Source organism: Protomyctophum parallelum (assembly GCF_964188405.1).
Source record: "Protomyctophum parallelum genome assembly, chromosome: 23".
NCBI lineage: Eukaryota > Metazoa > Chordata > Actinopteri > Myctophiformes > Myctophidae > Protomyctophum > Protomyctophum parallelum.
The window spans coordinates 12873776-12894915 of record NC_139715.1 but is presented as its reverse complement, the minus strand read 5'-3'; the positions used below and the strand labels follow the sequence as shown (position 1 = coordinate 12894915).

Below are 21140 nucleotides of genomic sequence, written 5' to 3'. Positions count from 1 at the left end.
GTGTCAACCCCTTACCCCTGTGTCGGATTGGTGGTTAGACTGGCATATTCACCGATACCGATATGACCCGATATGACGAATAATGGCCGATCCGATATACTTTTCCCAATACCGATACAGCATCGGGACATCTCTAATTATAACCATATAAAATGAAATCGGAGTTAAATGTTGCAATTTGTAAAAAATGGCAGTTTGCTTTCAGGTACAGTAGGCTGCCCGACCGGTCAGTGTTGTTTTCGTCGACTAAAACTATGGCGGAAAATGTTCGTCGACTACCTTTTTCCACTGATGAAAGCTAAATGGAAACGAAATGAAAACTAAGCTACGACGACTAAGACTAAATATACTGACAATTTTGTCAACGAATAAAAACTAGACTAAAATGTTAAGAAGGGACTAGTGGACAAGAGATCCAGTATGAGTCATTTTACACTTATAGCCACAAATAGCCGATCTATTACGACGGCAAAATACATTTTAGTCGACTAAATCGACTGTAGATGTAGTCAACTAAAATCCTACGATATTTAGTCGACTAAAACTAGACTAACACTAAGACATTCCAGGTGACTGATATGTGACTAAAACTAAATAAACTATTCAAGAGACTATGACTAAAACTAAAATCAAAGATTGCTGCCAAAAAGGGTTGCAAGACCAAAGCATTTCCGGGGGTTCCCCCCCCCCCCAGGCAAAAACATTGAGAACCCCTGATGTAAGCAGTCGGTTTCCGGGGAAAAAAAAGGAGATAAGAGTTTTCCGCCCCGACAGCAACGACGTCGGGGCATAATTGCTAATTTGCTACCTGATGTTTCCAATGCACAGCAGCATGTAAGCATAACATTACACCGACGACAAAATAAATAACACATTGCATGAGAACGGCAGTGTGTACACATATACACACCGTACATAATAATGAAGTACACAGAGCTCAATCCAATCCAGTCAGTTCAGAAGTACTGAAGCAGGCGAGTAAACAGTGGTTATTTGCCGCGGGTATTGTTAAGGTAACGATCTTCTTGCTACTGGAAGCTTACAGTAGCTTCCACCAACGTGGGAATCACACGGCCAGTACAGAGCAATGCTCAAACCTCGTCATGTCAAGGAGAGCTCAATGTGATTTTGGCTGGGGAGTGCGCGGACACCCTGCATCTCACATCTTTAAATGGACTGTGGTGCTCCAATAGACCAGTGGTGGAAAAAGCACTCTAATTTCTTACATAATCCAGAGTGATTTACAGTAAGCAAGAACAAAAAACATGGTAATACATCAAAACTAGTCATCATGAATCCTAGGTAAGCTTAAGAACCTAGCAGTGGAATATATATCTAATGAAAACTATACACTATAGAGTGCTATGTCTATACAAAGTGCTATTTAAGTTACATAAGTTGAGCCTATGCATATGCCTGTAGGAGGTCGAGGCTAGGGCAAGTACTACTGCAAGTGCTACGGGCTAAGAGGCCTTCCACACGAGAACGGAGAAGTTTGAAAACGGCATTAAAGCTTCCAGCGTCCACCTTGCATTTATGTTAATCCTGCATGTAGTCCAGACGACACCCAGAGACAGCTGCGTGTAGTGTAGGCTATATTATATGCATGGTCTGTAAAATGCATACAGTATGTGGCATTGTGGCATAATCATTCAGTAGGCTACTGGGCATAATCAACTGTAGTTGATGTTTTTCTTTCTTTTCATTACAAATCATTACAATTTTAATTACTTACATATAGGCCTATACTAATATTCTCATAACTACCCTCTTCTGCCAGAAGTAGGCTACAAAGTATACTGTACATATTACATAAGCATGATATTCATGGTTTGCAGATCTTAAAGCTCACAAGGCAGCGTGATGCATTGTGAATTTATGAGTTTGACTTTGGAGTGAATATATTCACCGGTGCACAACACAGCTGAATGTCAGATAATTGCTCGTTAATAGATTGATTCCACCTGCTGCCTGCACAGCGCTAAACATTTTGCCTATAAATCTTGCAGCTAGTTAACAAGAGAAATTGCACATAGGCTATACAAAAGTATAAAAAAGAGGAATTAGAAACAGTGAAAACAGGCCGTTTAGTAGTTAGACAAAGGCTTTGCTGTGACATTTTGTCTGCTTGCTTGCAAAGAAGAGCAAATTGAAGCATGGATAGCACCTTCAGAATGATTAGTTTCAACCCAAGAAGACAAAGCACTTTGACGAGGTCCATGCGTACTGTGCACTGTGCAGGGCAGGAGAGAGGGACGGACAGACAGACAGACAGTGGTGGTTGCGTGCTGTCTATCTTTATAGCCGACATAATAATCTATTGTACACAACACCATTAGTAACAATAAGGTAGAAGATCATCGTTTTTTTTATTGTCTTTCCAGATTGGTAACCACCATAATTTATACCTGCATGGTTGCAGCTCTGCTATTTTCGGAGAACAGATTTATAGACCTTATGTGCAAATATAAAATAGCTGTGATACTGGAGGTGGAAAGCCTGGTGACGTGAGGTTAGTTTGGAGGGGGCGAGGGGACCATGGCGTCACCGTTTCAGCAAATGGGCGGCGTTCTCTACACGGAGACGACAAAGTCACGTCTCCAAAGTTTCCCACTCTGGGAGTTGGTTTCAAAAAGAGCTGGTTAAAGCTGCTACTTTATCATACTATAATTCTAACAATGTCTGTCTTTCTGTCTGTCAGAACACTTATCTCCTCATTGCCTGCACCAATCACTCCCACTTTTCACAGAGGCATTGACCATATGAATATGGAGGTCTTAACGGAGCCCTTTTTTCGATTTGACACATTCATTATTAATAATTTATTAGTGAATTAATAATTGTGTGTTTAACACACACAAACACACGCACATATTAACTGTATATATATTATGGTGATTTCGGGTGTGCCAGTACAGTACACTACAGTACAGTGGAGGTTACAGTTAGGGTTGGGATTCGTTAGGATTTTAACGGTTCCGGATCCTTCCCGGATCCCTCTTAACGGTTCCGGTTCCTAACGGTTCCCTTAACGGATCCTAATATTATTTTTTTCCCCGTTTTTCTGACATAGATTATGCTTATATTATAACTAACCTAACCAAGTACATAATAAACACAAATTAATTAATTAAATTATTGAAAATGCACAATATCATTGTTGCAATTTGTACTGTATATTAAATATACAGTACACAATATTGATATTGTTGTAGTGACAAATGTTGTCTTTAATGTTCAAATTAATTTAATATGAAGGACCCCTTACCCTAATGGAAACAAGCCATAGTGCTTTCTTGGATTATAGCAGACCTTGTATTGAACTGTAGGCTACGTTCCTGTGCTTTTTTTCTGCAAATTGTTTATAAAGTAATCAATCTATGGCGGTATATGCACCTAAACGCTGGGCTCTCAACAGCCACGCAATTAATTTAGAGCCAAATTAAAAGCACGTTAGTAGTTTTTATTTTCCATTACGTTACTAGCCTGGGGAAAGTAAACCAGCCTTGCATCAGATCGTCCCCCGCTGGCTGTGGTGAAGCTGCGGGGAGAGCAGGCACGGCTTTCCGCATGGCTCTCAAACGCGATGTGTAGGCATATTGATTTTGAGATGTTTCCTCTATGTTCACGTGGTACAAGTTGCAACAACCTTTGCTAGCAACTCTCGCATTTATTGCACTTTGCATGCTCACTGCTCAGCCTCAGTCATTTCCCTCTCTGTTAACCACACTTTGGCGACATACTTATACTGTCCCACTCGCTCCACAGCGGTCGCTGAATGCACAGAACAGTGGGCGTATCCTCCCCGACCCCACTCACTCATGTAGGTGGGGTGACGTCACCCCAGGCTCTGCTTGCATGCAGGCACAGACACAGCGGAGCTAAATGACAACTGATGAGATCCGTTTGGGGAACCGTTAATAAAAAAACGATGGAACCGGCTCCGGATCCGCAATGTCGGAACCGGGTCTGAAATGGACCCGGTTCCGAATCCCAACCCTAGTTACAGTAGGTAGAGGGACCCCCACACGGTAACTCTGTCATTTCTCAACCGTTTCGGACGTGGGGCGGCTCGCCGGAATCGGGCCGGCACCCTGGGTGCGTCCCCCCCCCGTGGACCCCCACACAGACTTGCACCACTTCACACGTTTATTTTTTCTCTCTCCAGCACTTACCATGTTATGGTGTGGATGATGTGCATTGTGCATGCTCTCACGAACCACTGTGTAGGACCAATTAAGAATGATACGTTGAACTCACTGTGTAGGACCAATTAAGAATGATACGTTGAACTCACTGTGTAGGACCAATTAAGAATGATACGTTGAACTCAAATGCACGCAGCCTGTCAATGAGTGTCGGCGTAGTTATTATCTCGCACCATAAATGCACAGCAGGAATGGGGGAACTCGTGGACCTCGACACCGGGCTTACAGTAACGTGCATTACTGCTGCATACTGAACGAGTTAACCCATTTCGACTCCCGATCCCGACGGCCTTTACTGCATGTCACTCCCCCATCTCTCTCCCCCATTTCCTGTCAGCCTACTGTCTGTCTCTATAAAAACATATAAAATAAAGGCAAAAAAAAGGGCTCCCCCAGACTTAGTGTCGAAGTGTCCTTGAGCAAGACACTGAACGCCTAATTGCTCCCGATGTGCAGGTTGGTGCCTTGGCCCTTGCATGGTTTCCTCCGGCATCGGTGTGTGAATGTGTGTGTGTGTGAATGTAATGCACAATCTCTGTAAAGCGCCTTGGATAAAGGCGCTATACAAATGCACCATTTACCATTTGATATAGTGTATTGAAAGATGTGCACACATTTTAACGATAGCCATATGTAACTACTTTAGCTGGGGACCCCCTGAACCCCCCACCCGGGACCCCATTTTGAGAACATATACATATCACATTTATATATCACTATATGTATAGCTAAAATCCATAAAGATTTGTCACAGATGCTTTCCCGGATTGAACGTGTTAAAAAACGGTGTCTAAGTAAGACAGTACGCTAATTAAGAGTTGCCGCCGTGAGCACTGAGCTCTTCATTATTATTGGGCGGAGAGTCATCATAATTCTGAGCACCTCGACGCTGCCGGCTGAGGTTGACACCAGGGGGTTGGGGGGGTGGGGGGGGGTGTGCTGGTATATATAGCCTAATGGCCACCACACTGCTCAAGCATGGAAATTATAATTAGACCGCCTCTTGCTGTAAGTAGTGTATGACTCAAACACACACACACACACGAAGGCTGTGAAGCCGTGAGGATATTTGCAAGAGGGCCGTGCAGTTTTTATCATTATAACTCACTTTGAGCTGCAGACTGTCTTAACATCTAATGGAATTGAATTGTTATCATTCTAATCAAGCTACATGACTAGGGATGGGTATCGTTAGGATTTTTTCGAGTCCGGTACCGATTCCGGTTCTGCTTATCGATTCCGGTTCTTAACGGTTCCCTATTTCGGTTCCAAAATGATATAAAAGAGGTCAAATGTTTATGTAATGAATAAATAGTGTAACATCCTCTTCCTCCTCATTCAGTTGAGCCATTTGTGGATAATATAGTAAAAAAATAAATGGTATAAACTTAAGGTCAATTGTTTTTCACAAAGCTTTTATTTTTAAGACTTTGATTTAAGACAGATGAATAGAGTATAGACCAACATCCTTTCCTTTAACAGTTGATCCATTTGTGGATACTACAGTTACCTCTTACTACTACTGACAATGACAACAAACATGCCTGAGAGACTACACAACATAAACATCACTGCAACACAAAGTCAGAAATCTAGAAAAAAATAAAAAGATAGTCTCATGTAGTCTCATGTGGTGCACAGTCTGCATGGCATGTCAGAGCAGAGTGTATACTGTATACTAAAGACATGTATAATGAATAGTATAACATCTTCTCCTTTATTGAGCCATTTGTGGATAATATAGTGATTCTTTTAAATATATAATATAGATATATAATATCGTTTCTGTATTTACCCAGGGCAATAGTGTTGTAGGCTACTTCTCTTATTACCAATAACAAATAAAAGCATGTCTGAGATCTGAGAGCAACACACACACGATTGACTGTGTAAATTAGCATCGCTAATGAAGGGGAGGGGGCAGCGCATCAATGGGGGATCATTGAAAACAAAGGCGGCTTGCATGCTGTGGTTTGCTGCTAACAGAAATGTGCATGCACACGGGCTGCCCAAAGTAGGCTATCTTTTGTTGTTTTTTCGCCACCTCTCGAAGTTAGACTGGGTATCTGGACCCTACGCCGTGATCACACACACACACACACACTCACAGTCACACACACACAGTCACACACACACACGGGTGCGCACTCGAAGTGAGTGCACCAACGCTTTCTCTCCTTGTCTCATGTTGATTCAATGCTGCGCAGCCAGCGTGCTGCGCACGTATGCAGTGAAGACTCAGACAAGGCGCAAGATTCCTGTCCCCTCTTAAAAGTTTCCTCCCATAAACTTCACTTGAAAATTACGTTTAAGAAACTTTAATAATGATGTTGCCTCAGTGCCAGGCGCAGCGCGTGTCGCTGTCTCTAGACTCCTCGACAACTAACTCCATGCAGAGAGATGGCTCCGCCTCTGCAAGCCACAAGCCCACAACTCCTCGCTAATGCAACGCAATGTAGGCTTGTAGATCAGCTCTGTTCCCTGCGCATCTATTAAGGGAAGAAAATAAATAAATATCGTGTGACTGCGTGTCTGTGGGAACCGATAGAGAGAACCGAAATTTAATTATTGTAATGGTTACCCGGTACCCTGGCACGTTCGGTTCGGTACATACTTGGTCCCGAGATTCGGGACCCACCCCTATACATGACTACATGCTTATTTTGAGACCATTCCGATACCGATATGGCATTTTTATAGCCGATATGACCAATTCTGATTATGCTACCGATTTAATCGTGCATCCCTATTAGGAAGCAAATCAACCCTCTGTAACTCAGTGTACAAATGGACCCAAATGGACGGGTCCATTTGGTTCCATTTGTACACTCTCAGAGTTAAATTAAGAGATAGAAATGCCATTAAATAGGGGACCGTAGCCTAATTCAGGAAAAAGGGGGGGCCCTTGCGATGGAAATGGTTGAAAATCACTGCTAGAGCCATATGTATAGTTTCATTATATAGATATTCCACTGTTACGTTCTTAGCTTACGCATGTTTCATGATACATGCTTTTTATATATGTGATGTATTCCCATGATTCTTTTTGTTCTTGCTTATTGTAAATCGCTCTGGATTAAGAGCGTCTGCTAAATGCCTAAATTGTAAATTGTAAACGTCTTCTCTTATGGGGGTCCACTCCTTGGCATATATTTTCAAATAGGGGGGTCTGCGGATTAATGAGTATCATTTTTGGGGGTCCTTGACATGAAAAAAGTTTGGGAACCACTAGGGCATTAAGCAACTAGTCGACTATTCAACTAGTCGACTATTCAACTAGTCGACTATTCAACTAGTCGACTAGTGAATCCACTAGTCGATCTTGTTGGTTGACTAGTTGATAACTAGTTGATTACTAGTCGACTAGTAAACTAGGCAACTAGTTAACTAGTAAAAAGGACTAGAAGTGAATGCCCTTGGAACCCACTGGTCTAACGTAATGTTATCATCCTTACATTAGAAGTGAATGCCCTAGGAACCCACTGGCCTAACGTACTGTTATCATCCTTGGTTCTGCAGTCCTCTCTGGGCTACGCGGCGCTGGTCCTGAGCACCCTGCACACGCTGCTGTTCGGCTGGGACAGGGCGTTCGACGGCGCCCATTACCACTTCTACCTGCCGCCCACCTTCATGACGGTGCTGGCGCTGCCGTGCGCCGTCCTGCTGGGGCGCGCCGCGCTGGCACTGCCCTGCGCCGCCCTGCGCCTCGCGCGCATCCGCCGCGGCTGGGAGGAGGAGAGCGGCCGACACATCCGCTTCACCATGCCCGGCGGCGACGGCTGCAACGGCCAATCGCTGGAGGACATGACGGACGTCTGAGAGAGAGAGAGGGAGGGAGGGAGTGCGCCCTGGAACTGTGACAGACAGTGTATGTACAGTACTGTGTGTGTTGTGCTTGTTTGGGAAGGCAGAAATAATGGAAGCGCGTAAACACACACGCACGCGCACACACACACACACACACACACACACACACACACACACACTAGAACGGTGCTTCTAAAAGTGGGTCAGGGTTAGGGCTAGGGGTCTTTTGGGGGGGGGGGGGGGGAGTAGTTAATGTAGCATGACAATCATTTTAGCCACTTTATCCATTTGTTGGCTGTTCAAAAATAGCTGATGTACAAGCCCACAATGCAAAACTTTGAACACAAATTTTTGCTAAGGACGAAAGCCCTCCACCGAGGGCCAAATAAAGTCAGTTTACGGGTCCTTGTTGGCACCAAGGACCCCCAAAAAGGTCTAGATTGAAAAATAATCTCAGCCTCTGTTTATAATGGATTGCCCGGAGGGCTTTTATTCTGTTTCCTTTCGTAGCCGGTTCCACCGGTGTAACAGGCTTAAAGCCCTACCATGCTGTGGTACTAGACGGAACAGACGCCGTTTCCCAAACGGTGGGTCGGGGATTGTGTTTACACAAACCCTCAAAGCTGGACATAGGAGGTGGCTATAGTGCCCCTCAAAAAATACGTTTGTAGATCTGCTATTTTCGAACAGCCAACGCTAAAATGACACATTATGCTTTCCCCCGTTTTAATGGGTTAAATAGCCACAATAGCAGCTCTACTGTTGTCAGGCGGGAAAATACTTGTTGGTTCTTATTTCTTTACGTTGTCGCACTGCTTCTCTAATGGTTCCCTCTAGAACTAGAAGAAGACTGGCGTTATTTGCGACACTCCTGCCTTTTTTGGACTAGAAGCCTTTCTTACCTTTATTTGTAGTTGTTACGGCCCCACCAAAGAGGTCCAGGTGTTCATTTGTGCAAAAGCGCATTGTTGGCTATGTCCCCTACCATATGCCCTCAATTGGGCGGTTTTAGTGCTAATTCGCTTAATTCCATCGCTTTTTTTGGGTATACTGTATATCCTCTCTTCAAAATCTAAGTAGCATCCCAAGCGGCACACTTCACTACTTATTTCGATGGAAATAAGCGAATTAGCACAAAAACCCAACGTCCCATTGAGGGCTTATGGTAGGGAAAATAGCCAATAATGCACTTTTGCGCAAAATAACACCTGGACCTCTTATAGGGATGTAACGACTATAAATAAAGGTAAGAAAGCCTTCTAGTTTGAAATTCTCCTTTAAGGAAGTCAGACTACAATAATATAGGCTCGATTTAGTTGCAGGCTGCGAGCGACGCATAGTCATTTTGTACAGTAGATCACTGACATTGACTCTGTTATTGTGAATCCCTTTTCTTTTAAATAACTGAGCTTATCAATAATTTTCCTTTAGTTCTTTATGTTTTTGTACATTGTTGTTAGTGTTCATAGACGCCCTGCCTTTTGTTGCAGTTGTTTATAGAGGGCTCCTCCGGTCTTCATACTAAATACATCCTGCTCTTTAACCCAAATATTACAGTGGCTCGTGGCAGAGTCACACGTGGCCTTAAGTCTACCTTAAATCGCAAAGTGCTTCGTTATCTGTCGGAACAGCTCTTTTGTTCTATGCTGATGCATTTCGGCTTTTGGTGTTGTGATCTCTGTGAGAACGGTGGCCTGGATATGGTCCGTCGAGTTTCATCGTCAGTCTGGTGTCGTCAAGCTTCTTCCAAACGTTTTTAACAGCATCAGTAATGAGGGGTGGTAGAATAGATATTATGTTCTCTTACTGAGCAGTAGAATTAAACGTTATACGTTTGTTAGACATACCAATACCTACCCCTAACCTAGGGTAGGTACCCTCACAAAAAACATGCAGTAATCCTGGTCTCTAAACTGCCTCCCCCTGGCCAGCCGGGGCACCTGATGGAGGGGGAAGGAACTGGTTGAAGTAACGTGTTCCTTCCACACGCTACGTCCAACCAGGGAAACTCCCCCCTGTCAGGTGTAAAGGAGTAACTTGGACACTCAATGCATGAAGGAAGTTCAAGTCCGTTGCTCTCCCCAGGTTGGCGGAGGGTGTGTAGAGCACAGGATCACATTAGATCATTGACACAGGGGTGAAAAATGGGTTACAAAATCGTGGGATAAAAATAATAAAAATAAAGACATACCAGTAGTCCTACACTAGTCATTAGTCTGCCACGACATGCACCCCAGCGGGTTAAAACTAACCTGTGCTGTGGGTTAAAAAATTACCCGTGGCTTTCGCGTGCGGTTAGGGTTGAAACATGTTTTGTTTTAAGAAAAGGGTATTTGTAACTAGTCCTTCGCCATCGACACTTTCAATACAGTACAACCACCACGTCTCTGCCTGTAGTGAGCCTGCTCTGATTTCATGGTCACCGACCATGAAAATGTTTCCCAGAGGCTTCGACACCAGACACATAATAAAGTCCCAAAATAAAATAAGATGCCACCAGGGAGACGGCATTTCCCACCCGCACCTCTCCAGGCTAGCTAAGCATTGTTGATGTCTAAAAGGACAACTTTTGTTAATTTTTTTCCAACCAAGGTTCATGTTTTACGCTATTATTGGAGAAAGATTAGTGTTAAACCTTTTTCATTTGCTTTCGTTTTAACGATTTTAGCTATTTTTGACAGGAGGGATTCGAAGTGGCTAAATATTTATTCTACAGCAATTTCTTTATTATTTACTGTAGTGACTACAGTAAATAACTACAGTGTAGTAAAAATGGGACCCAGTGCCTCCCTGCTTGGCACTCAGCATCAAGGGTAAGTCCCTGCGGCATACTAGCATCATGTCCAGGGGGTGTACTTGTACATCAAGCTGCCTCACGCTACAGAAACAGGAGATTTCTTACAGGCCCCATGGCTCGGCAAGGCTTACTATAGTCCTACTAGACCGCAGGAAATTACATCTGGTCACAAAAGATCACGGGATCTATTGAAGGTTGGTGACAAACTGACATATTGAGCCTATGACACACAGTATGGCAGCCCCTTAGTAGTCAGTTGTTTATTCAGACACACGGAACACAATAGCCCCATATGTGCCCTCTCCCTACGCTCATTCTGTAGCTCCGAGATGAGGTCACACACTGGGCCCCTCCCACCGCGTTTCAGAAACGGCGCAAGTTTCCGAAAACATAGTCTCTTATCCTTACCAGACCATTAATCCAAAACGTGTAGGGCCGATCCTGGTTTACACTAATTCAAACCTAGCATCGGCCCGGAAAATCCAAGTCGCCATTTGAACTGAGCCTTTACGTCCCGTCTTTTGTCAGTCGCTTCCATGTTTATCAAGGAAGTGTGCGTGTGCGCGTGCATGTCGAGTGAACTGAAGTCAGTTGGAAATTTTCGACCAGGGGAGGCGCCGGGGAGGCGCTAAAGCTTTTCAACTTCCTTGATAAACATGGAAGCGACTGACAAAAGACGGGACGTAAAGGCTCAGTTCAAATGGCGACTTGGATTTTCTGGGCCGATCCTAGGTTTGAATTAGTGTAAACCAGGATCGGCCCTACACGTTTTGGATTAATGGTCTGGTAAGGATAAGAGACTATGTTTTCGGAAACTTGCGCCGTTTCTGAAACGCGGTGGGAGGGGCCCAGTGTGTGACCTCATCTCGGAGCTACAGAATGAGCGTAGGGAGAGGGCACATATGGGGCTAGGAACACAACTGCTGTGGCCAGATGTAATTTCCTGGGGTCTAGTAGGACTATAAAGAAATAGCGGCCTTGCGGTTGAATAAATCGCTGTAAAATTTAGTAAAAAGATATTGAGCCACTTGCTCAAAAAGAGCTAAAATTGTTAAAACTAAACTAGAAAAATAAAAAAATAACACTCATCTTTTACTTTTCAACAACCTAAAACATGAACCTTGGTTGAAAGAAAACTATGTTGTCCTTTAACCCATTTTGGGTTAAATGACTCGTAGCGCACCACCGAGTGGCGCGCTACGAGCTTGTTGGTCTGCTATTTTTGAAAAATCAAAGAACGACTGACATAGAAACATAGCTTTTTCAGAAAACTGTCAGGATGTAGAAGACATTTTTAGAAATTAGTCTGTTTTGTTTTATTTCATTGTTCAATTTATATAATTGAATAGCCTAACATGAATGCACTATAATAATTCCCTGTCACTATATTAACAATACAAAGTACGTGTTGTGTTATCAAACACCAATGTGCCAACGCCAAATGAATTGAAAACGAAATCCAAAGTCAAAATAATCATTGCCGCAGACAGACTCGAACAAAGCGCTGTGTCACATTGACGTCTATTATGCTGTTATTTAAGAAGAATTTTAAAAGAGTAATAATTTAACTGGTTTGTACTGGTTCTTTAGCCGTTTACTAAACTGAACTGCTGTTGTGAGAACCTGTTGAATTCGATGGACAATCATAAAGCTTTCATTAACGTAGAGGACACTGGGCTCATTAACGTAGAGCCCAGTTTATACTCAGCAGTGGTGGAAAGGAAAAGGAATTACATTTACTCTACTTTACTGGAGTATTTACAATTTTCTATACTTTTACTTCTACTCCACTACATCTCAAAAGGCAAATGTTCTACTTTTTTACTCCACTACAATCATTTGGAAACTTATGCATATTACTATAATTACAAAACATTGATTAACCAATCCACCCCTAACTCGAAAATTGGACACTCTGCATAATGAGTACTTTTGCTTTTGGTACTTAAGTAAAACATGCGAGTACTTTTAGTTCTTCCACCACTGCACTGCCTTGTAGATCTTATTTTTTGGCACGGGACAGCATCGTGCAACGGAGTATAAACTCGGACTCGTCGCTGAAGGTGTTAAGACGGGGTTGTCATTTTTGTTTCAGATCATGATGAAAGTCGGGCCTCGTCAGGCACTCCATCCTAACGAAGTGAATGTAAATTATTTTTTTATGATTGACATTTCTTTGGACCTAGAATAAACCTTATTTTGTATATCTAACCTTCTTGTCTGAACTTTATTCATATTGGTTTAGGATGAAAACATAATGAAACGTTTGTAGTGTGTAGTGCCTTCTTATGTGACTTATTTCTCCTTATTACCTTGTGAATGCTGCCATCTTGTGGTAGAAAAAGATTTAGCTCGTGTCATCAGATTTCTTTTCTTCCAAAATTGGTGTTTGGTGGGGAGGGTGATATAATAGGCCAGTCAATCTAATTTGACCCAAAATAAATTTCAATAGTAATCATTCAAGGTTTTCTATGATCCTTAGGGTCATCCAGATTACATTATATTACATTTTGGATCATGGTAAATTCAGGCGTTGAACGTTGGGGTACCATTGAAAACCTATATACATTTGAACTATGCTTTAAGTAGCATGTGTCATGTCAAACTAGGTGTTATTCATGACATAAAACCGGCCATAGCCGTCTTCACTTAATGTGATGAGATCATCACAAGTGGCCATTTTTAGCCCAAGGAGTGTTTGTTCTATTTATAGTGTTTGATTCATTGCAACCGGTATGTCTGCCAATATGCCCACGCGAACGCTTTTGAGATTTTCAAGTGGGCCACAATCCAGAAAAGGTTGGGAACCACTGCTCCACGAGTAGATGGTGCAGTCAGAGTTAATTTACTGCATGACGCCTGTCTCTTTTAAAGCATACCGAACGTGACTTGCATTCCTCCAGGCTTGGTACAAACCCTCTCCACACTGTGTGCAAAGAGTGTGCTGGCCCTGGGTGGGTAAGCTTACTGTATGGGAACAATTACGCTGCCAGTACGGTACTGCATACATCTGCCCAACCTGTCCAAGAGACCACACAGATGACATTTTGACCTGAGATCAGATTCTAAAAATGTCTTCTACATCCTGACAGTTCTCTGAACAAAGCTATGTTTCTGTGTCAGTCGTTCTTCGATTTTTCAAAAATAGCAGACATACAAGCTCAGCCACCGAGTGGCGCGCTACGAGCTTGTAGATCTGCTATTTTTCAATAGCTAACAAAATGCTAACACCAAAAGGGGTTCCCGCCCCAAAATGGGTTAAAGTATTAACCCATTCTGACCGGGCACCCATTTTGGTGTCAGCATCATGTTATGCTTTATCTATTGAAAAATAGCAGATCTACAAGCTCATATCGCGCCACCGAGTGGCGCGATACGAGCTTGTAGGTCTGCTATTTTTGAAAAAAATCGAAGAGCGACTGACATTTTTAGAATCTGATCTCAGGTCAGAATGGGTTCATCAGACCAGTGTGTGTCCGGCGGAAACCTCGTATGAATCTGATCTCGGGTCAGAATGGGTTAAAGTTCAAACTGACTTGCCTAAGCCAACAAAATTATTATAATTTTTCAATACAGAATGATATCATATCAACATCGGTAATATCTGTTATCGGCCATAACGGCAATTAATTATCTCGGATATCGGCCAAAATGTCTCTATCGGCACGTCCCTAATTTTAACTAATCTGTATGGTTGGTGGTAGCATAATGCAACATAACCAACACATCTGCAGTGGTTGGTGGTGGTCGTGGTCTACACAGCAGGACACATAGTACTGGCTGACAACAAGTAGCCCCACCTGAAGCGCATAAGCCCAATATCTCCACTCTAGTCTTGATTGAGAGATTGTAGATGTTCGTTTTCCCACACGGGGGACACATGGTTCATATGAACATGGTTTGAATCCCAGGTGACACAGTTGCAATGACCTCTCTCTCGCCTCAGTAATGTGCCCAATAATGAACTCTTGTGACACATGCGGTGAACTTACCACATTCTCAGTGGAGATATTATAGACAAATAACAGTTTTAAGTCAAAATTTTATTCTGACCCCTCCACGAAAAGGCCTCGTTGTCCTGACCCCTTATCCATAATTTATACATTATGGATAATTAGTGTGGCCTTAGACTGGTATTCGTCTATAGTACTCAAATACCGGTACATGTTTTCTGCCAGAACCTTCAAATTAATTAATGATTAATAATGAATAATAATAATTAATGACACCCAGCCCAGGTGAGCTGACCCAAGACTACAGCAGTTTATTATCGGGTTTGGATGCTACACATTAGAATTCTGCCGATATGAATCCATCCATTGTGTTCTATGGCTGTATACTGTACTGTATATGGAATACATAATACATATACAATAGATGGAATATCGGCCATTCTAAGACTAGGATCAGTTCAGATGTTTATTATTTTCAAATAGAGCATGACCTGTACTCATGGTTCTCATTGTGGTCTGTAACTCTCAGAATTATGGGTGTCCTTACAAATAAATAAAATGGAGTGTACACCAACCTCTAGATGAAATTGGCCTGCATGTCTGCTGGTGGTTGCTCTCCTGACAATGCTACGCTCAACATTAAAAAAGACCAGACCCAAACGAGGAGTGGTGGTGAGTTCACTGAGTTGCACAAATACAGGTTCATTTGGTTGACCCGTCTGTTGACTTGACAGACTCCTCCTCTTTTCTTATAATCCATCCAATAGGAACGCAGCTCGAGCCAACGTCTTCCAGCTGCAGGACTGGTTGGACGGCCTACTTGGGGACAAGTGTGGGACACAGCACTGCAAGGTGTGCCAGTCTGTCTAGCTATCAACATGTCATCTTTAACTGTAAGTAATGTCCTGGTTATTGTATGACTTGAGTATTTGTTCTGTTGTTTTGAGAATATTATGAGTTTAAAGCAAGTGTTCCATGTCTGTGTGATGTTTTTAAAGTTATCCAACAAACTTACAACTAATTAGGTGACCCCATCTATTTCTGATTCCTTTCATGTGATTGACAGGAATTGCTTTGCATTACACTACAGTCTCAGTGTTGTGGGTCGCACCGTGCGGTGCTGTTTAGTAACACAACATGGAAAATGGTGTGTTGAGCATCAGCTCTCGTTTTGACTGCAGTGTATGAAATGTAACACTATACTAAATGGTACTTTTATTTGATCAGAACGAAATGGGTATCTATCTATCATAACATACTGGTACTAATTTGGCAGAACCTGATTCTTACCGTACAGTATTTTGGTGTTGGTTTGGTGAAGGTGTGTGTGTGAGTGTGAGTGTGTGAGTATAGGGATGGTTGATTTAATCAGTCACACCTGGCCTGAGTCTGAACTCTTTGCTGGGTGTGCTGCCACACACACACACACACACATGATGTTGTGCTCAGGATCAAGTGCAGATGAAGATGAGGCTCTCCTATCCTCCTCCCCTTATCTCCAGAAGGTTATTAAGTTATGATACATTTTGTTTCTTACATTCTAGGACTTCTGAACTCGATGGTGTTGTCGAACTAATACCTGTCGGACGTATGTCTGACAAACGTATACGCCCCTGTTTGGGCAGCACTGTGACTGCAGTATGACAAAGTATAAACTAGGGCTTAAGTGGTTAATCAGACTAATCGCTTTTGTCAATTATAATGAAGCTTACCAAAGTAATCTTTTATAATCGTTAAGATATTTGATTTCACCACTGGAACGCTGGCAGCAAAAGACTTTCAAGGAAGACTACATGGACAGAGACTAAGATTAGTTTTTATTTTTATGTTAACATGCTCATAAAGTTTTCTTCACAGGACCAGCTTAAACAGTGCTGTAAGAGTGGATCCACAGACAGACGTGTTGCTCTTATAGGGCTCTAGATCAGCTCAGGTGCTGAGGATCAGTGTCATCAAGGCCACTTGCTAATCTAATGGTGAGGCAGGTGTACAGGACAACACATTACAAATCACTCTGTGCTAGTTTCAGCGCTAGCACAAAGTTTCACAAGAGAGGAGGTGTTTGACATCCTTCTGTTTCACCTTATTCTTGGCCCCTTGTCTAGTGCGGCGCCATCAGGTTTTTCCTGTGTGTGTGCTGCCTCATTCAATATCTGTCCACTTCTTCCCTAGTTACTAAATGTGGGAACCACTGGTTTAAAAATACAAGCCCAAATGAGCAACTACAATTTGAAAATGAGCCCAACATAGCTTCGTATAAGCAGACATGGCAACACTGGTAAACCAGAAATCCTACTCTCCTACCTGTCCTGGGATAAGGTGAATACATTAACCCTACTTTTCTTACCCAACAGGTTCTGAATCGTGCTGCTACAGTTAATCGTGTCCATCTTTCGTTACACAATCTAACAAAAGGGCACATTTCCTAAGGGGTAGTCCCTCTCTCTCTCTCTCTCTCTACGTACGGACTGTTCCACTCCATCAAAAAGAGGGCACTGTCATTCCTTTATTTGTTGACAATGGGTTCTCAGATTGAGGTGACACATGTCTGTGTGTGATCTTAGGCCTTTGAGAAAGCCGCGGACGAGGCGACCAGACTGAAGACTAAGCCAAGCAATTCCGAGATGTCGACGCTCTACGGCCTGTACAAGCAGACCACCGTTGGAGACCTTACATTCGGTGAGCTGTTCTACTATATGGACTTGATATTGTTGATATAGCCTGCCGTTGCTGTTGGGCAGAAACCAAGCCTCTTATGTCCATTTTCAAACTTTCTGTTTTTCTTGTAAATGATTTGATACTATACATGGGCTACTACAGTGTCGCTCAAAAGTAGCAGATCCACATCTCTTCGAACTTGAGATCTGCTGCTCTTGAATTTGATCTGCTTTAAAAAGAAAAGAAAAAAACGGTTTTGGAAATGATGAGGTTTTACCCGACAGACTATGCTGAATCTTGCATTGACTTGACCTCGTAAAACTCCCAGGGGTCTGCACTTGGGTCCCCTCTTTTATTCCCTCTACACCAAAGGGTCTTTAGTGAAAATAGTTGTATATTTTTGCCATGTCTATTAAGACCAGGGTTCTCAACGTTTTTGGCTGCATGGGACCCCCGGAAATGCTTTGGCCATGTCTCGCGACCCCCCCCCCCCCCCCCCCCCGCAAAATAACCTTAAAGGAGAATTCCATGCTAGAAGGCTTTCTTACCTTTCTTTGTAGTTGTTACGTCCCCACCAAAGAGGTCCAGGTGTTTTTTTGTGCAAAACCTCTGTGCTATTTCCCTTACTTCACTGCACTGGCTTCCGGTTGTTTTTAGGATTGATTTTAAAATAATTTTACTTGTGTATAAAGCTCTCAATGGTCTCGCACCTTCCTACCTACATGACTGCCTGCCTAAATATGTCCCAAACCGCCCCCCTAAGGTCTTCCACTGCTGGCCTGCTCGCTTTGCCTAAAAAAATAGCAACAAAAAAATACGGGGAAGCAGCTTTTTGCTTCTACGGGCCGTCAGCATGGAACAAGCTCCCACTGCATTCTCCTTTAATAATAGAGAAAATATATCAAATTAATACTGAAATCAGATATAATCATTAAAAGGAAAGTTTATGCATGTACTATGTAAACTCCATTTTTCCAGCCATTCAGTTCAAAAAATATTTTATTTATTTTTAATAATTTGTGGACCCCCCCCAAAATAATTTGGTGACCCCCCCGAGGGGTCGCGACCCATGGGTTGAGAACCCCTGTATTAGGCACGATTCATACTCTTATTTTAGAGCCGAATAAAAGTCTGCTCGGCTCTGTAGAGCCTACAATGTGACGTCATTTGAGCCGGTTCGGTGGGGCCGGGTACCGTGCTAAAGTCGGCTCTTCGGTGCTACTGAAAATGTCTGACGAGCCGAAATCATTTCGGCACTACAGCGGTAAAATGGGAGTATGAATCGGCCCTTAAGACATGCCCAGAATAAAGAGAGGTGCTGGGCTTCATGTGGTTAAAATCCTGTCCAAAACAAAAGTGCGAAAAGTATGTTTCTATGTACTTGCCAGATATGCAGTATATGACTTTTCAGAGAGAGAGAGACATTGATGGAGACGGGAGTGAAATGTTTCCCACTCCTAGATAACAATATGTTAGATAAAACTTTAATGTTTTTTTTCCAGATCGTCCAGGACTGCTGGACTTTGCTGGCCGTGCAAAATGGGATGCCTGGAATGAAAAGAAAGGTAGGCTAAATAAAACGCCTGGATAATAATGGTTCCATGTCACTTTATCAGACAGTTCTATCGGGACAGTTCTCCAGACGTTTTGTGGAGTTGCATTAGTTGTCAAAGTTTGCCCACTACTGACGCTGCACTTTCACTGGAATTCGCTGGATTTAGAAGGCGTTTGTAGAACCGGCCTCAGCTCTTAATGGATTAGGAACATAACTGAAAGACTAACAGGCGTTTGTGTTTTCCAGGTATGTCCAAAGACGTAGCGATGACTGCCTACATTGATTTTGTGGAGGAGCTGAAGGAAAAATATGGCCTGTAAATCCTCTTGACGCTGGATTAACAATGGCCTGCTAGTGTTTTCACAGATAACAGTAACCCACCCTAAAGTCTTTGCCATGGTCCTTTGCCAACAAGAACATTTATTTGCATTTGCTAAGATTTGTTGGTGGCTGTTTTGTATTTCTTGGACTACCTGATGGACAGGGTTTTCTGTGTGGACATGAGAAACCTTCACATTGACAGTACCTGTGTAGTAGTAAAGTCCTGACACTCAGCCATTTGGTTTTCCAAGTAACGGTTAAAACAAAATGTCAGTGATTTGCCAACCCCCTGTAACCTTGATGTAATTTATTTAATCCATACACAATGAATTGCATGGTGCAATAATAAATCGTTTTGACTAAAGGTAGTGCATATCTGGCATTGATTTTGAAAGGAAAACAAGTGCAGTCATAAAACATGTAGTGTGTGTATAGGATGACATGGTCATGGCATGAAGACCCGAATCGGTAAAGACAAGAGCATAGTTTGCTTATCTCACACAACCCGCGGCTACTCTGTCGATTGTCCAAAGCATTATCGCTGTGGTACATGCCATGCAACATGCCATAACAAACTGAAATCAGTCGTGAGGACTTTAATCCATGTGTATACTGTCGGAGTTCATTGAACACAATCCGGTGGCCCGTGGTATAATTAATATCAACCTGGGGTTCCTTGAAATTCAAAAGGGTTTGATAAACACTGCTTCCAAAGGTCTGTGGGAACAGTCTGAAATCCTCACAGTCCCTATTAGGTGACTGTTTCTCTGCAGAGAAATGCCTCCATATGGCCACATGGATGGGCCGTGCAGAGTTCTCTGCATACAAGGGTGAAAAGTTTGCAAAGAAGATCCCGCTGACCCTGAGCTGACTGGGGGCTCTCCCAACATGCCATGGTTTATAGAGATACCGTTTTATTAGAATATCGGGGATTCTGTGGTATACGTTGTGAATCCCCCAAGTAGCTCCTCTGCTCAAAGCCATCTGTCAGTGAGAGTCTGGAGTTTCACAACGCCGGCGAGAAGTCGACACATGGGACGGAATGGACAGGCTCCTTTTTATTCCAGCAACTGTGTTCATGGCACATTCTCCTTTAGAGATGCATTTGTAACACTCCGGCAGATGTTTCTCTCCTTTTGTCCACCACACACTACTGTGTACGTCTACTCGTCTAGGCCAATGATTCTCAAACCTTTTCAGGCAACAACCTCCCAAAATAATGCCCCCCCCCACCCCCCCCAAAAAAAAACATTTGGACAGTTTTAATTTTTAAGTTTTGACAGTGAAAATAGGTTAATAGATATAGATATTTTAAATATTTAACAGGTAGGTTTGGAATTTCTTTTGTCTAGTTTGTTTACTTTTGACATAGTAATCGACTTATTTTATCTACTCATTTTTTATTTCATTGTAGAGTTGGGCCTAATAAAAAGGTATTTAAATTTAATTAAAGTCTTTAAATAATACACTTAACTAATGTTGTTGTTTTTTCACTGTTCAGTGAGAAAGCAATGTTCCACATTGGAACAAAAATACTTGACAATTTCTGCAAATCTTTATATATTTTAAAGCGAACATTTCTAACTTTCTAATCTTTGCTTCTGCGGGTACCTCCCTGGCACACATTTATTATTTTAGATGGGGGTTCGCGGCCAAATACATCATTTTGGGGGTCTTTGACTTGAAACATTTAGGAACCAGTACTCCTGCCTTACCCCAATTATCCCTAAACTTCTTTGCCATTATTTCTTTTGAATTGTTTCAAATAGTTGATCACGTCTCGATGTAGATCGTCTAGTTGAACAATTTTAAAATGTATTTAAAATGGGTATAAAAAATAA

The 21140-nt window shown here is 42.5% G+C and overlaps 2 protein-coding genes across 3 annotated transcripts in view; both read left to right on the top strand.

Annotated features, from left to right (window-relative positions):
- Positions 1–15657, top strand: part of LOC310854423 (metalloreductase STEAP3-like) — a 30545-nt gene extending 14888 nt beyond the window's left edge. Inside the window, exons 7-8 of one of the 2 annotated variants that reach the window (XM_083759062.1) lie at positions 7728–8076; positions 15533–15657. In XM_083759062.1, the coding sequence (XP_083615188.1) occupies positions 7728–8027 (300 nt within the window). In that variant the 3' untranslated portion in view covers positions 8028–8076; positions 15533–15657. Of the gene's footprint in view, positions 1–7727; positions 8077–12907; positions 13024–15532 lie in introns of those variants that run through there. The other variant, XM_083759063.1, reaches the window with a different exon arrangement.
- Positions 15658–16098: 441 nt separating this feature from the next.
- Positions 16099–19667, top strand: LOC310854426 (acyl-CoA-binding protein-like). The gene is made up of 4 exons (XM_083759066.1): positions 16099–16270; positions 17330–17444; positions 18926–18988; positions 19225–19667. Exons 1-4 carry the CDS (start codon positions 16121–16123, stop codon positions 19296–19298), a joined length of 402 nt encoding a protein of 133 aa, XP_083615192.1. The 5' UTR covers positions 16099–16120; the 3' UTR covers positions 19299–19667.
- The last annotated feature ends 1473 nt before the right edge of the window (positions 19668–21140 follow it).

What these genes read in the sequence shown, in the direction of transcription:
- LOC310854426 (XM_083759066.1), top strand. Translation starts at nt 16,121, where the DNA reads ATGGTTGATTTAATCAGTCACACCTGGCCTGAGTCTGAACTCTTTGCT. An exon ending in CCTCCCCTTATCTCCAGAAG is followed by an intron (nt 16,271 to 17,329) that starts GTTATTAAGTTA and finishes GTGTGATCTTAG; the next exon opens with GCCTTTGAGAAAGCCGCGGA. An exon ending in TGCCTGGAATGAAAAGAAAG is followed by an intron (nt 18,989 to 19,224) that starts GTAGGCTAAATA and finishes TGTGTTTTCCAG; the next exon opens with GTATGTCCAAAGACGTAGCG.